Below are 17,303 nucleotides of genomic sequence, written 5' to 3' on the forward strand. Positions count from 1 at the left end.
GGCAGGAAGAAGCTGGTCAAAGAGTATAAACCTTCAGTTATAAGTCCCAGGGATCTAATGTACAGTGTGGTGACTACAGTTAATAATACTGTAAGCTGCTATGAGAGTAGATTTCATATGGCCTCACCATAACAACAACAAAAAATGATAATTCTATTAAGTGAAGATTGAATTAATCAACCTATTGTGGTAAACATTTCACTGTATATGCATGTATCAAATCATAATATTATACCTCCTGAATGTACCAGTTACATGTCAATTAGATCTCAACAAAGCTGGGGGGAAAAAAACAAACACCTAATCATGTCACAGCCAACTTTTATTAAACAGAGAATAGCTATCATAAATGACAGTTCAGTCGGTAAAGAATCTGCCTGCAATGCAGGAGACCTGGGTTCAATTCCTCGGTCGGGAAGATCCCCTGGAGGAGGAAATGGTAACCCACTCCAGTATTCTTGCCTGGAGAACCCCATGAACAGAGGAGCCTGGCAGGCTACAGTCTACAGGGTCACAAGAGTTGGACATGACTTAGTGACTAAACCACCACCACCACCATACATAAATGAGTGTCTTAATTGTATTAAGAAATTTTTTTTCTTTAAGCATCTCCCTGATCACTAACTCTTAACTCAGCAATCACAGCATATCCAACCTAGTTCTTGAACCAGGTTATTATAAATACTTCCACCAAGCTTTAAATTAGATCACACACTCATGTTCTGTAAGGACAGATATTGTGGCTCTTCTTGCACTAACACTTTCCCTGTGAGCAAATCACAGGGCCAGCCATTAACACCTGGTCAACCAGTGGTTCTCAACTCTGGCCGCACCTTAAAAAAAAATCACCTGGAAGCTCTTTTTAATAAAATTAAATATCGATGTATAGTCTCCACTATAACACACTGAAAGCAACTCTGAGATGAGGCCTGCACAGCATTTTTTTCCCTAAAGGTGCAGTCAGGGTCGAGAACTATTGTGGTGAATGAGTGTATGAATGAACTTCCAAATAACATTTCCGCTAAAGTTCTATTGATTAAAAACTTTCAAAGCCACGCAGAAAATAAATGAAAAGATTTATGGAAAAAAATGGTCAGCATACGGGTATTGATGACAGTGAAAAATTACAAAACTTTAAATGCTGAACAAAACAGGATTTAATAAACGGTAGCATAAAGCAATATATAGCAATTTAAAATAATACACATATCTGAAATGGAAATAGTTTGAGATACATTGTAAAAGCAAGCTAGAAACCTGTAGGTATCATACCTACATATTTAACAAAAATGAGATTATAGCTATACATAAAACCTAGGAAGACAAGAAAATTTTAATAATTTATTGAGTGATAGAATTATGGAAGAACTTTTTTCTTCCCATCTTTATTTTCTAATGTTTCCACATATTACATATATACTGAAAATAATATTTACAATTTGATTTACAATTTAAAATCTATAGAAGATTTTTACTTATATCTAACCTCATTTCTCTTTCACTTCCACAGTATTCTTTTGGCTAGCATTCTGATTTGCTACAGTAATATCATCCATGAGGAAAAAGCACTAATGACTTGGTTATCTGATACGTCAACTTGGCTAGGCTATGGTGTCTAGTTGTTTGATCTAGATGTTCCTGGGAAGGTATTCTGCAGATGTGATTAAACTTTCAAATCAGCTGACTAGATTAGCCTCCATAATGTGGACAGATCTCATCCAAAGAGTTTATGACCTTAAGGGCAAAACCTGAGGCTTCCCAGAGAAAAAGGAATTTTGCCCCAAGACTGGAACACAGAATCCTGTCCGAGTTTCCAGACTGTGGGCCTGTCTTGTCTCACAGATTCTGGACTCAAGACTGCAACATCAACTCTTCACTAATTTTCCAACCAGTCACCCTATCCTGATTCTATTTCTCAAGGGAACCCTGCCTGATGCATAACTGAAATCATCCCATGAAAAGCTTATCACATGAAATCATCCCATGAAAACTCCATAACCACTCCCTCATCTCCACCTCCCTGCTCAGTTGTCTTTGATCCATTACAGGACTAAGTAGATGGGACAAAGGAAACTCCACAGCCTACTACTTTCAACTACACTCTATGGGGCCGAAGGCTGAGATATCGGTGCTGTCTTACCATAGGTTTTTAGAGACGAATTTTCTTCCCTCTGAAGTTCTTCCAGCCAAACTGCAAGCACAGTGGAATCTGCATTCCAGAAAAGGCCATTAACCTAGGAGGGGAAAAAAGACCTGTCACTGGCCTTAAACTAAATATTTATCTCAAAATCTTTATAGGAGCTAAATTTCCTACTCTCCCAAGTCAAATAATTCCACACTTGAGTCGACCCCTAGCTGTAAATTATTAACCTATGGAGTTATTAAACAAATCTGTCATTACATGTAAAAGACATTTTAAAAAACCCAGTTAAATACTTAACCAAATGCAAGGTGATATTTTTAGACAATCAGGGAAATTTGATTACAAACTAGGTATTGGATAATATTAAGAAACTGTTACTAATTTTGTAAGGTGTGATAATGGAATTGTGGTTACATAACGAAAAATGTTCTTAACTGTTAGAGAAATGAATATTGACAATACGATTTCTAGAATTAAAATCCTAGGAAATTTTTACAAAGTGTGTGTCTGTGTGTATATATGTATGTAGGCCAGAGAGTAAAGAATAGATGACAATAATTTTGCAAAATGCTGGTATATATCTGATGAAAGTAAGTAATAGGTAGATGGGAGTTCATTAAACTCTTCTCTCAATCTTTATTTAAAATTTTTTTACATAATTAAAAATAATCATGATTTGTTTCTGATCCGCAAAGATCCAAATGGTACACAACCTTCTTAAGGATTAAATGTTATAAATGACAAGTATCTTAATCACTGGAAGAATTATCCTTTTGTCAAAATAAACAAGAAAAACTAGCATTTCTATTTCTTTTCTGTGTTTTATCTAGTGTGAGGAAAGAATGCCATTTTTTCCTCTGCAAAACCTCCTTATGAAAAACAACTTCTGTTTCGCAAAAAAAAAAATTCAGTCATAAGTAGCCACTGCTTTTGTTATTATCTATTCCGGGGCTTCTGTTTACACACCCATATCAGATAGAAACTTTCTCTATAGCTGTGGACAGTCCTCTAAATTGGATGGTGAAAGAACTAAGCCACCTACCTTAACCTCGTCTTTGAAGAAAGGAAGTGTAAACTGTCCGTGAAGAAGTCCATTTTTCTCAAAAAACACAACATCCTGTTGATTGGGTTTATCTTGCGTAGATGCGATCAAACTGCCTGAAGGCCTAAAAGCAAACCCAGAGCGTTAGAACATTCAGAAGCTCACCCAGCTGGTGAAGAACAAGATGAAATTCAAAGAAACAATTTTTTTCTACAAAAACAAGAAGCCTCCATCTAAGGAAGTTTTAATTCTGTATTTCCTCGCAAGCAGTCACCCTAGTGTGGAACTAAATCTGCCCAGAGAAGGCAGTGCCTTTTCCTGATTTGTCCACACAAAGATTCTATTTGCCCACAAAGCATCACAGATTTAGACTGCACTTGGCTGACTTTTGAAAAATATCAATAAACTATTTAAACCATTCCCAGTATAATGTCCAATAAAGCCACAACCTACTTCTCCTTCAATTACATGTCTTCAGTAATATTCCATGTAATATTCCATGTACTCAGTAATAGTCCATGCATTCAGTAATGCTCAGGTAAGTAGTCTTAAAGACTTCTCAATCTACTGAAAATAGCTTGATCGCTGCATCTTGTTTTTATCTGTCTCTAGAATTTTAATTTAAATACATCTCTCTCTTTGCACTATCATCCAACTGCCACTCAAACACTGGTGGGAAACAGATGTTTAAAACCTAGAGACCTAGGTTTTGCCTGTAACACATGCTTCTGAAACAGAAGCTATTTCTTCTATCTATAATCAGGACAGCCAAGTATGACAAGGAGTGACCTGCAAAAGGGTACTGGGCCAACAGGTGAACTGGGCCCAAATCCAGCCTGCCTGTTCCTCAGCGAACAGGTCCCCTTAGTGTGGGAGCTTGTGCAGAGAATGGACATCCCTCTCCTAGTCTTCACCAAAGCTCTGCTGCCCCACCGAACTCTGCAGACTGCGACTTCCCTTCCAAGCACCACTTTCTGTTTTACGCAGTGGATTCCTGTAGGCGCTGCCTACAGCTACAAAACGTGTGGGCCTTGCAATGATGAGGTCTGTGAAGCTCAGAATCTACTACTCAAACCACATTCAGACTCCAGAAAACTAAGAGAGATACAGGCTGATAGTCAAATGAGAACAAGGAATTATCCTTTTGTGATTTATAAATACCTACATTCAATAGGTACCGCCACCCCTACCCTCGTTCCAAGAAACTCTCTGGGAAGGAAGTTACAAGGCTCCTGCTCCCACTCACTTCCAAGCCAGAGCAGGTCCCAGTCCGGCCACGGGCTCACTGGTTGACTGCAAAGCGAACTCCCGGCTCCACACTCTGACCTTTCGAGCCCCTGTGCAGTAGGAAGAGGGGGAAGAAATGACCACAACAAAACTTGGAGCACTGTGATAAATGCTGTCAAGTCAGAACTTCCCAAACGTCTTCCTTGTTAATAAAAGCTGTCATGGTTTTACAAAGCCAACTAGATTAACCTTGCTAAAAAGTAGTACCTAATATGTAGGAGGCTGGACCAAACAGCCTCAAAGAACTCTTCTAATGCTTTCTTTATGCATTTACACCTAAGGCAGCACATGGTTACGTCACGTATAATGAAAGGAAACCCTCGGAGCAAAAGGCAGAAAAACTCCCTGACCTAAGTCAGATTTTTTAAAAGTTTTATTTAGCTGCAGCAATTTATTTCCATACCTGTCTCTGGACAAACAACACTCACAGCAAAAAACTGCCCATCGCCACGCCAGGTAACTTGTGGTCTATGGTCGTCCCAGGGCAAAGCAGATTCATGCTAAAGAGAGGGAAAAACACAGATGTTACTGGAGGCCTTAAATGATCTAGAATCTAACCAGTCTCAGGCTATTAAAGTTTAATCTTTCATATAAGGGTTAAGCTACTTAGAAAATGAGTTTCACAGAACCCTCAGGAACCCTATTAGATGGGCCCTTAGACCCAGAAATCCTCAACCTAAAACAAAACAAAATCCTTCTCTGGGCATTAAAAAGTGGCCTCTAAGCACAGCAATAGAGGAAGAGCTGCAGACCTAGATATTAAAAATATTAAACTAAGGACTCTATCAGGTAACTATACACAGAAATAAATGTTTGTCTAAATTTGAGAGAGTAGCATGTTATTTACTGTGTAAGCTTTGTAACCGTGCACAGAAGAATGAAGATGAGAGGAAGGTGGGCAAGGAACAGCTAGAGGAGCTAAGCCAGCAGCCATGATGAAAACATGGATAAGCGCCTCGTTCCGCAGCACAGAAGGAAGAAAGGTTTCAAGTGCTACTTGCATCTTAGTCCTGAAAGCCTTGAAGACAGAAGCCAGTTCTGTGGGGCTGGGGACCAGTGACCACCTGGGCAGCCTTCATCACCTTCCAGGGAAAGCTAAGTCAGAATGGTGCTAATGCCACAATCGGCACAGCAGGGAATACACAGCAGCCTAACAAGATTTATTCTCAGTGACACTGCTCTGTAGTACAGAACGCAAACTTCCTCCAGTGAAGGGCTGAGACAAAGTATGCGCTACATGAAATAAATTATGCATGGGAAACGCAAATGCCAGGCAGAGTATGATTTTCATCTGTTCTAGAAGGTCAGCTCAGGCAAATTTCCCATGTAGTACAGACAAAAATGCTTCCATTATATTCCATTCTACAGGCCCATATCCTGGGATGATCCTCAATTCATCTCCCTCTCACGCCACATCTGCTCTATTATCAATAAATCCTGTGGACTCTATCTTCAAAATGTATCCAGAAAGAAGGAAAACATAAGAGTTTCATCCAAGAAGAGAAATCAGAAAAAAAAAAAAAAATCTAATATAAACATATGTAGGAAAAGTATAAAAACATGCACGAGAATTCTCAACAGTGAATACAGGACAGTAGCTCCTTCTAGGGAGGAAGCAGAAGAGTGTCAGGAAGGGATACAGAGTGTTTCATTTCTATCTGAGATGACTTTTTTAAAAAATAAATATTGGTTATAATTATTCTCTTTGTGGAAAAAAAAACTGACTAACTTGGCAATAAAAAAGAAAAAGAGGATCTTTCTCATTCCCTAGTGCATCTCAACAGCTTACGCCCATGACCACCCTCTACCTGTGAAACAGCAGGACCCTATGGTGGTCCTTGCCCCCACCCCATCCCCGCCACCATGGCCTCAGCTTGCCTTTTGTCCATGGAAAAACTTCAGCTAAACAATAAATTCAATCAGAGAAGTGAGAAAAACAAAGAAACAAAGGAAAACAGCCAAACAAGACTAAGTGGTAACAGTTCAGTCATTAAGCACAGTCAAGGGCCTTTAATTCATCAATAATTCTCTGAGCCAGATCCTGTGAGCTATCTTATGGATTCTAAAACCCCCACTAGGTGAAAGAAGTTAACTACATGATGTCCAGACTGTAGCCATGACATAAGTTGCTGCAATTCTGAGAACTGGCCTCAAAGAAATGGGAACAAACTGACCCTAGAACTAAAGATTAACTGTACTTAAAATAATCAAGATGACATTGATCAGACAACAGCATGATCAATTTCAAGGTGACTGTCAGAGCTGACTCTACTGTTTCTGCATGTAGTCCTGTCAGTGGGCCTATTAAAGCTTTTTCCCAGTGGTTGTTCGGGTGAGGCTGGGGGGCAGGGAATGCCAGCCTTTGGAGAGGAGCGCGCCCCTCTCCCCCTCTCAGTTGTCAGCATCCGGAATAAAGCAAACTTTTCTTTCCACCAATCCTGCCTCTTGACTGACTTTAGAGCAGCGAGCAGTTGGATCCCTTTCTGTAACATCTGGACACCCAAGAGTTCCTGGTGGGTAGCAGAACTTCGGAGAAGGCAATGGCACCCCACTCCAGTACTGTTGCCTGGAAAATCCCATGGGCGGAGGAGCCTGGTAGGCTGCAGTCCATGGGGTCGCTAGGAGTCGGACAGGACTGAGTGACTTCACTTTCACTTTTCACTTTCCTGCATTGGAGAAGGAAATGGCAAGCCACTCCAGTGTTCTTGCCTGGAGAATCCCAGGGACGGGGGAGCCTGGTGGGCTGCTGTCTCTGGGGTCGCACAGAGTCGGACACGACTGAAGCAACTTAGCAGCAGCGGCAGCAGAACTTCTATTTGTTCCAAACAAAGTTCTTTATCCATCAGACCAACCTTACCATTTGCATCTGAAAAGCTGCTTGCCTGCCTTCAGATCCATGGAACTGCGTCTCCTTCCTGCCCCAACCAACAGTGATGAACTTGCCTAGAGAACAATTGAGTGAGAACATGCAAGACAGTCAATAAGCTAAATAAAATAAGAGCCGATTCATGAAGTTGGGTCCTCTGAGACCTCTCAATAAACTGACCAGCAGTCAAGATGTTAAAAACCTATGTTCCACATTACATGCTCAGTGATTTTGAAGACTCTGAAATACCCTTATTTTGGAGCATTACTGCCATCATATATAAATTCCCTTGATGTCAGCCAGCAATCTGTTGCACTTTACAAGTAAGAAGAATGAAACATGAAGAATCTATGTAATACCTCCATGGATAACAAAAACACGAAACACGAGAAGACGAAACACGAGAGCCGGTACTAAAATTCCAATTTTAAATGTTCAATTCGCTAAATGTATCCAACCTCTTTGCTAGTGATGGAGATCATAGATTATGGAATTCAACTCCTCACAGAGACTGAGACCCCCCAGGGACAGAGGCCAAAATTACATCACAGGGCTTCTGCCTTTCAGGTTGGGCTTCTTTTTAAACCATAATGCTGAGCTTACTACATAAACCATAAAGTCAGAGTTGCTGAAATGATGCAGCTCTTCTGTTCTGGAAGTAGGATCTGGCATCCTCCAGCTGTAGAGGTCCAACAGAGATGTCCTCGAGAGCATCCATCCGATTCAGGACCCAATACCTCCTCCCTACAACTGACGCTGACAGTGCTAAAGCAGGGCTGCTTATAATTTCTATGAATTACGGCTGGCAGGACGGTTTCCTGTCCGCTTGGCTTGGGCACATCCAAGTACTGTATGGCTCACACCTCAGAGCATGCCCTGCTGTTGTATCCAAATAGTAGTGCCTATCCTGGTGCATGCCCCTGGGTTTCCACGCAAAAGTTTCCACAGAGAGGTAAAGGGTCTGGAGGGAAGCAAAAAACCTTTCCCAGTGGGAGATCAGATAATAGTGATGGGACTACTGCAGAAATCAGCAAACTACAGCCTGCATCATTACAAATAAACTTCTACTGGAACACAGCCAAACCCATTTCTTTACATATTATCTTTAAGTGCTTTCCCACTAGTCAGCATAGTTGGACAGTTCCAACAGAGACCACATGGCCTGTAAAGATGAAAAACATTACTTTCCAGCTCTTTACAAAACAAGTTTGACACTTGGGTTAGAAGAAAAATATCTATTCACCACTTTACACAGTGACTTTTTGTACTGACAAATGCATTTCTAAGACCCAAGACCCTGACTTGGACTCCTCCTCCTTTGATATACTCTATCAGACTTATGAAGTTGGCAGGATGAATGAGAACGCACTTTCCCATGCAAACCTGTGTGCTTCTGACCTCTACGACAACCTCTATGACTATCCTCAAAGCTGGCTGCCCCAGAGTCCCACCCTGGACCCTAGATCCAGCACCATACCTGCTCCCTGAGCTAGTAAAACTGTAGCTTCTGTTAGTGACTCCCAGTCCACAACTCTGGCTTCTGCTGAGCCATCAGCCCTTTCTAATTCACGTGCTTCGTGTGGTGATCCCATATGGCCCTTTAACAAATTCAAAACAGAACTCGCCACCCACCTCTTACAGACCACACTTCCCCATTTCCTCTCAGATACTGGCATCTTTATTTTCACAACCTGAGTTTCTGGCTACAGTCCAACTAAACTTTCTCCTTCACCTTATACACCCAAAGCCTATTTATTTCATTCTCTAAACTGGTATTTCTCAAACTAGCTAGGGCAAAAGAGGAACCAGGCATGTATATTCCAAAACTGTTTCTCATAATTCCAAACAATGTACTCCTATCTTCACTGAGCATCAAAACTTCCCTGCATTCTTCCCCTTTTCTAGTCCCACACCCACCTTCATCTCTCACCTGGGTTCCTGTAACAACCTCCTACCAGATCACCCTGTCTCTAGTCTCTTCCCTCTCTACCGATCAACCGAGCATCATCAAAACCTTTAATGACTGATCTCCTATAATTCAATGTCTAAATTCTCTATCAAACTGAATCAAAATCTCTCCCTTTTATATAATTCCACATCCATATCCGGTCACTAAGCAATGCTTAAGTATTCACAGTTGCCTGAATCAGTCAAGATGTGTCAAAGGCTTCTATGAAACATCCCTGCCTTGGAAAGAACTGATTCAGTTACTTGGACCACTCCCCAACCCTCAACCCTCGTCTACCCAACACCAGATAAGCCAGAGCTCAGCTCAAGTTGGCCTCCTCTGGGAAGTCTTCCCTCCCCATGACTCCTTTCTTCTCCTCATGCTACCCTAATACTTGCAATGTTCTGTTATTATTGAACTAACAGGACCCCTTAAGGGAAAAGCAGTTTTAGCCAGAGTATCAAACACACTGCTGGGTTCACAGTACCTACTCAAACATTATTTCTGAAAAAAAAAAAAAATATTTTTGAATGAAAAAATGAGTAGCAATTTTCTAAATGATTTCTTATTTGGCTGAACGAGAAGACAGGAGGTGAGAACTCAGCAAAATTTAAAATACCATCGCCCCTAATCCTTTCTTCAATCAAGCCAGCTACCTGGACCCTCAAGTTGGTCAGAGCTGCTTAGACTCAAGAAGCATCTCCACTCTTACTCTCTTCAATACTTCCACAGCCTAGTGCCCATTTCATCTCAGCTAGATCAGTGCAAGAAAACACTCTGATGGTTCCCATGACCATTCAGAACTAACCAATAGAACAGAAGTCAGCTCTTTATCCCACCTCTCTTGTATTTTCCCCCAAACTGTGTATCAGAAATGCTCTTATTCCAGCCAGTTTAGTCCTTTTCATCAAACCCCAAGACTAAGCCCATCAGGGGTTTGGGCAATAACAACCCAATCTATAAGCACAGATTATTATTTCCCGGTTACTGACAAAGCCGACTCTCAGACCTGAAGAGCCACCAGAGGTATGCCTTTTAAGAGCTGGAATGAACTGAAGGAACTGGGCTATCAGACACTTAATTAAGTCAGGGTTTAAGCTTCACAGCTCTTTGGGCTTATGACTATCAGTCTGCAAGAAAAGTCACAAAATGTTTCAGACAAAGTTATACTTACTTTCACCAAAATCATCCTGGTGGATTTGCTGTTCCATGATAGGTTCAAAGTCTTTTGTCATCATAATTAGGGTTTGTTGACCTTGAAGGAGCACAAACAAGAATGATTTTGTTCTCATTTAACAAATCTGCTGTTCTGTAAGTATCTACAGCACTGCAAGATACAGAGCTGAAGTGGAAGAATTTGTAATTGAAATAGGGAAGACAGATTTCATTCAAAATGTTCTGACGCTCATTAAAAAAAAAGTTTTGACTGGGTAAGTCACCTGGTGCTTATTCTCAGCTATTTATGTACGTCAAGCTAACATAAAAGTGTACATAGCCCTTCCTCCTCCACTAACTGCAACTGTTCAGTCACCAAGATACCTCTTTGAGTGTATAGCTCATCAGGGTGCTAGTTTACAGAATCTCAGCCGGAATGAAAAGACTTATAGGAAAAAAAAAAAAAAGGACCGGAAGAGCAGTTTTCAGAATCAGTTTATTTTATACAGCAACTCTTCCTCTTAAGAGTATATTAAAACAAACATTGCTGACATTTTAAACTATAACTACAGACTTCACAGCAACTTTTTAAAACAATGTGTTAAGAAGTAAAACTTACCTCAATTGTTTCAAGAAATGTTTTTTTAAAATCTAAGCACCCTAAAACTTAAGTCTTTGAGCTGTCAGGAGTCATGTCTTATAAAGTCACGAGTTAGTGACCAGTGACATGCTTACCTGTGGCAAGCAGCAGCAGCTCTTGGTCAGGACTCCAACTCATGACAGAGATACCACTGGCTACACTCCCGACACATTCCAGCTGAGAGAGACATTTTAAAATGTTAAGAGAAATATGAAAATATAAGCACCCTGATAAATGTTTATTATGACCTTAACAAAATAATTCACAACACACCAAGATGAAATTAAGCAATAAACATTTATTCAGTAACAGATATTAAAAGACCAGGCGTGATACAGATCATGGGGACTGGATGTGATGACGGCCACTCCATTCCTCCCATTAAGGAGATAAAAGATGCCTCTACAGTAGGGTGAGGGCTGTAACTGAGGTCTCCAGGAATTAAGTGGGGACTCAGAGCAGAGAATGACAAATGGCCCAGGTTAGTTCAGGAAAGGCTCTCTGAGGAGGTGCTTTAAAGGGTAGAAACAGTCTCCAGGAATTAAGTGGGGACTCAGAGCAGAGAATGACAAATGGCCCAGGTTAGTTCAGGAAAGGCTCTCTGAGGAGGTGCTTTAAAGGGTAGAAACAGGGCTAGGAAGAAGAAACCGGCGGGGGTGGGGGTGGGGGTGGGGCTGGGAAATGTGGTGTTGAGGCATAAAATTATAAAAAAGAGCAGTTAAAAATCAGCTGCCACTAAAGCATAAGGTATACAGGGATGATGGGGGTGGGAGGTGAGGCTAAAAAGGAATTTGGCAAACAGACAGTGAACTGTCTGATAAGGACAAGAAGGAACATGGATTCTGTCTTACAGACACGTTGATGCCATAAATAGGGAGATCAGCACCATCTGACGGAGACCAGCGGATTACAGGAGCTCGGTAATTAGGAAAAAATTCTACAAAATGTTTTACAAGTAAAAGAATACCTTTTAAATGTGAGAAATACCAATTTATACTGGATGGCTTTGATGTTTCTTACCATGAACTGAGAGGAAGATTTATTATTGTACTAAATGGAACCGTTAAAAGCAAAGGTACCAGATTTAGACTGCCAGGATTCAAATCTCACCCGAAAACTGTTTGACCTTGGCCTAGCCTCAATTTCCTTTTCTGAAGAATGAGGAAACAACAATCTACTTCATAAAGTTATAATGAAAAATTACAAAATTCATGTAATTCTGATGAAAAATACTTTAAAAAGTGCCTGGCACAGTGTAAACCTTCAGTAAATGCCAGCTGTTATTATTATCCCACGGTTAGTAATATAACTCTTGTGACACATCAATGTTAAAGAGATCACAGCTAAGGGAGTTATTAACGAAGTTTAAAAAGCTATCAAGGCGAGTAAAGAAATTCAGAAACTCAGCCTTATGCTAGAGTAGAGAAGGAGGCACGTCATTGAAATCTATCACCTCTGATAGTCATAAAATGTGCACAAAATGAACACGTATCACCTTAGTACCTGCAGTTCAGGGACTCTACAGTCAGTCATCAAAGAGAGGCCTATCAGCATTCGTAACAGAAAACACGAGCCATCTAAACATCCCAAAGACTTCCTAAACTGAGAAGTAAGGGTTACAACTCGGGATCTGATTGTAGCAAGAGGGGAGCCACACCACACAAGAATGGGTTTGAGGTTTGAGGTTTTGTTCTTATCTGGAATGCTCTCATTGTTAATAGATGCAGCAGACAAAACTGAGTTTAAGAAGAATCCTGAAACCATGCCAACAGTTTTCTGTAAAGAACTGTAAAATGCAAAGACTCTAATTTGCAAAATGCCTAAATATTATGGCTCCCGATATTGTAAACATCTGTGAAAAACTAGTGACATACCAAAAAAAGACGTTTGAGGATGCCTGAGATTTCCTCCTCCCTGGTCTCTCTTGCTTACCTGGTGTGTGTTGAGATTACAAAGCAGGACATCTCCAGAAGCTGTGGCCACACACACAGACTCCTGATCCAGCAAGTCCTGAATACCAATGATGCAGCCACTTCCATCCTCTGGGAGAAAGCCTTCTGCCACCAAAGGAATTTCATTTTTCACCTTTCACCAAGACAAACAAGCAAATTAAGTAAATCTACTTTCAAGAACAATTCATAACATTTCTAGAAGTAAAACATTTTTTTAATGTTTCTTTTATAATACAAAAGCTTTCAAAAATTTTTTTCCTAGATTAAAATCCAAACTTTCACTTGAGAAATACCACAACACTACCATCTTTAACAAAGAAAACAGTTAATATGCTTCTTTTGCCAAGCAAACATAAAACAAATACCTGGTCTCTTTGGAGATACCCAATAAAACATGAAGCTAAAAACTATGATTTTCTAAAATCTACAGTCGGGAGAAAAGGGACTAAGAATGTCATCACCTAAAATACATTAGTAGCAAAATATAATTAAGGGGAGATATCAGAATTCACCCAAATAATCTCCATCAGTAATTTACCTCTCTCGTGACAGGGTCTACCTCCACCAGTCCATGCTCTGAGCCGATGAGCACTGTCGCCTGCTCGGCTCGGAGACAGAGGCACCGTGGTTTCCCTTGAGCCTGAATATCCCTGAACTCCAGGCTCCGAAGTAACTTTAGATTCCTCATGATGAAGCAATGCCTTAAAAAAGTACAAATACCCTTAGTGAAGCTTTAATTTCTCTGAGAAATAAAAACAGCTTTATAACAACAAATGACACTCCAGTACAAGCAAAATGATTCAGGGAGCAGAGAAGTCAGAATTATCAGAAAAAAAAAAATTAAAAGATGTAATCTGAACCCCCAGAGAGATAAGTGGTAGCAACCTAACCAATTGTTTAAATCTAGAGTCTACAAAGTGAGGCTGTGAAATCTATTTTACATTCTCACTCTTTGGAAGAGGCAAGATTCTCAACTTCAGAATTTTTTCTTCAAAAAAGATTTAACATCAGTTACTTTGCAAGGAAGCAAAGAACACAATGAATGAGAAAACATGTTACTTTTGCACATGAGGATATCTTTGTAACTTGACAGATTTACAACATTGTATAAAAGTCTACATGTATACATACTTGGCAGTTGGAGAAAATACAATTACTTTAATATCACCACCTACATTTATAAACTGGCTTTTTATCTTAATTAAAAAGTTAAAATTGAAATCAAACATAGAAATAAAGAAAAGCATTTACTGCTCTCAGAGAGAAAAGACACTACGAAATTACAATAGGATCCTTCAAAACGATGATCAACAATTGGAGGAGCTTGATAACCTGATATCACTACTTCACGTAACTCCACTTTTCTGGTCTCGTTTTCGCCAGGGCAACAGAAAAGCTGAGAAATGAATGATCAACAGGAAATATACTTTGGTTAAGGCAAAATCAGACTTGCTTTAATGCACAACATTATCTAAAAGGGGAAAAAAAAAGCTTATATGCTAGATATTTATATCCAGACCGCTTTAAGGTTTATAAGGAGAATTCCGTAACTTATGTTAGGAGTGACAATTACATAGACCACACGGGCCTAATTGTCACCTTAATCCAAGGTGAATTCTCTCAGCTTGCATTTTGTACACATGACAATGAGAGAATATATACAGGTCATTTCTTATACTACACAGCAGATTAAGCGCAGTTTGAATGAGGCAACATAAAATGTGAGTTAAGAGGAAGTCAAGACCACACGTGGTAGAAGCGAGGAAGAGAATCAAGGCAGACGATGGTTTTGTAAGGTTTCACGACATATATATTTAAGAATTTCTGGGAATTCTTTGAACCCGTATTCTACCATGCAAACTTTTAATTTAGATCTAATCCTGTATAGAAAGCCTGCGTTTTTTCAAAGAATATAAAAATTACATTATCTTTCATCTAAAGACACCACAAAGATGACCACTGACATAGATCTGAAAGGACAGGAAGATGTGAGACGAGAGAACGTCTGGGCTAGAGGCGGGGAAACAAGGAACAGCAAGAGATGAAAACAGGCGACAGGGGATGAGATGTATTTCATGCTGGTTTAGCTAATTATGCTGTTATTTTGCCATGATAAGATCATCAAAATGTCTTCCTGTAAACTTGCATTCTATTCATCAATACCCTCTGGACCCAGCATAATTTGGAAGGTAAAGGCACAAGGTGAGGACTCCCTTTTTCCTGCAACCTTGCTGTTCCAGTCAATGCCGCCCCAGCAATGGACCCTCCTCCTTCCAGGGGCCCTTGGTCCCAGTCTCTAGCACTCCCAGGACCAGCCTGGTAACAACCACCCCAGAAGTACCAGCACTAACCAGACAGGTGCCCCTCCAGGTGCTGGACATCTACTAACACGGAGCTCCTCCTCTGAGCTCTGGAGTTGTCAACACCAGCTTTACAATGTCTCTCATCTAAGGTTAAGTCATGACAACCCCAATGGCTTCCCTTGTTTTGAGCGTCAGATCTAGCTAAGCGCTGTAACTTCTTCCGTCAGTTTACTTTTTAGTTATTTCACTGCTCCTTTCTGCTTTTTGTTCTTCCAGGAGCTACTTAACCACTTCTTCCGATTAAATTCTGTTGAAATACAGTGTGTTTTCTGCTTTCCTGCCTAGACCCTAACTGACAGACATAGCGAACAACCTGAGTTCTCAAATCACTGAGCTTTCAATATCACCAGCCAAGGGCAGCTCATCGTTCATCCCCCTTCTCCCCAACCCTCCCAGCCCTAAAACGAACTTCTCTAAATTTTCACACCCATCATCTTTTTCCTTTATCTTCTCAGAAGTGTCCTATTCCTTTACAAGACCAGGAAAGGAGAACCCTCCAAACTCCCAGGACCTCAGCTTATCAGTCCCATTTTTTTTTTTACATCTGCAATCTCCAACTCCCCTGCCCTCAATGACTCACCCTTTCTCAGCCCACTAACGTGCTAAAGATCTCACCACACCATAGATCAATCCTTGATCCTCTCTGAAATTCTGACAGTGCCTCTATTTTCTTCCCTTGCTCCTCATCCATCCACTTCTTATCTATCATGTCCATGACTATAAGTACCAAACAGATCATTAATATGCTTATTAGATCTAAATGTTTAGCCCTGACCCTCCCCAAACTGAACATTAAACTCACATTTTCAACCTTCTACTGTTATTACAAGGATTTCTCAAATGCACATCAAATGCAACTTATTAAATGGCTTACTATCCTCGATCAAATTAGTTTCCCCGCTGGGGACATGGCATTTCTACTTTCTCTGTCTTTCAAGTTGAAACAGTGTTTGCTTTCCTTTTGCCCACATTTTCATAGTAAACTATTCACTGGTTACCGCCCTGCCTGTCAATGGACGGTTTGAATCCTTTACATAGTACGTAACCCTACCATCGGCTACTGAGCACTAAGTGCTAATTCTGGACAAAGAAGACTACAGTCACTGCCTCCACAGAGGTCACAGGGGAGAGGGCCACCTAGGATACCATAAAACATGGAGAAGCACACGGACGACATTTCCAAGAAAAAGTCGCAGGTGCCCGAAGGGGCTCGCAACACATCATCTGAATTTCTCCGACCGGGTCTCTCTCAACTGCATTGTTAGACTTTAATTGGTGCATTAACTGGTTCAGCTGTATTGTCCGCCACTGCAAGGAATCCGGAGCTTGGGTAAAGTGCGCGGCTTGGGGAGCAGCAGGTCATTCCCCGCCTGCCACGCCGCGTGGAGCCTTCTGATGGCCGCGGGTGCAGCAGGTGGCAACTCTGCAGACAGAGAACTCAAGGCTCGAGGTGGTCACGCCGCACTTCACTCTGGGGCCTGCAGCAGGCAGCGGCAGAGTGCTTGGGGAATCTCTTCATCGGGACACCCTCTGGAGGACAGGGCCCGTTTCTGTGGCCCCCACCCTCCCCACCCCACCTAGGCCGCTCGAGCGCTCACCTGCGCCGCACTCCGAGGACCCCGAGGACCTCCCCCGCCAAAGAGCTGTGCGTCCGCCCTGGGTCGCGCACTCGCCTCTGTCCGCTGCTCTTGAGCTCGCGCGGCGTGCACTCTGTCGCCGTGCCGCTCGACCCGCTCCAGTAGTGGCTGAAGCGGGGCCTAGGAGAGGCTAGCCGCGGGACCCTAACGAGCGAGCAACATCAGCTATTACCCGACCGGAGCTGCGCGGGAGTGAGGTCACGAGGAGGAGGGGGCGTGGCCCGCCTTCTTCGGTGCCCGGCGAAGTACCGTAAGGAGCTGCGCTGGCCA

General features: G+C 41.5%; 1 protein-coding gene across 1 annotated transcript in view; it reads right to left on the reverse strand.

Annotated features, from left to right (window-relative positions):
• The window catches only part of ELP1 (elongator complex protein 1), a 62,945-nt gene extending 45,649 nt beyond the window's left edge, over positions 1-17,296 (reverse strand). Inside the window, exons 1-10 of the mRNA XM_027550455.1 lie at positions 16,995-17,296; positions 13,572-13,734; positions 13,014-13,166; positions 11,177-11,258; positions 10,461-10,541; positions 7,330-7,415; positions 4,876-4,972; positions 4,432-4,522; positions 3,186-3,309; positions 2,141-2,234 (exon numbers count right to left, since the gene is read on the reverse strand). Of these exons, the coding sequence (XP_027406256.1) occupies positions 2,141-2,234; positions 3,186-3,309; positions 4,432-4,522; positions 4,876-4,972; positions 7,330-7,415; positions 10,461-10,541; positions 11,177-11,258; positions 13,014-13,166; positions 13,572-13,721 (958 nt within the window). The 5' untranslated portion in view covers positions 13,722-13,734; positions 16,995-17,296. The remainder of the gene's footprint in view (positions 1-2,140; positions 2,235-3,185; positions 3,310-4,431; positions 4,523-4,875; positions 4,973-7,329; positions 7,416-10,460; positions 10,542-11,176; positions 11,259-13,013; positions 13,167-13,571; positions 13,735-16,994) is intronic.
• Positions 17,297-17,303: the final 7 nt, after the last annotated feature.

The sequence above is a fragment of the Bos indicus x Bos taurus genome, chromosome 8, assembly GCF_003369695.1.
Source record: "Bos indicus x Bos taurus breed Angus x Brahman F1 hybrid chromosome 8, Bos_hybrid_MaternalHap_v2.0, whole genome shotgun sequence".
Taxonomy (NCBI): Eukaryota; Metazoa; Chordata; class Mammalia; order Artiodactyla; family Bovidae; genus Bos; species Bos indicus x Bos taurus.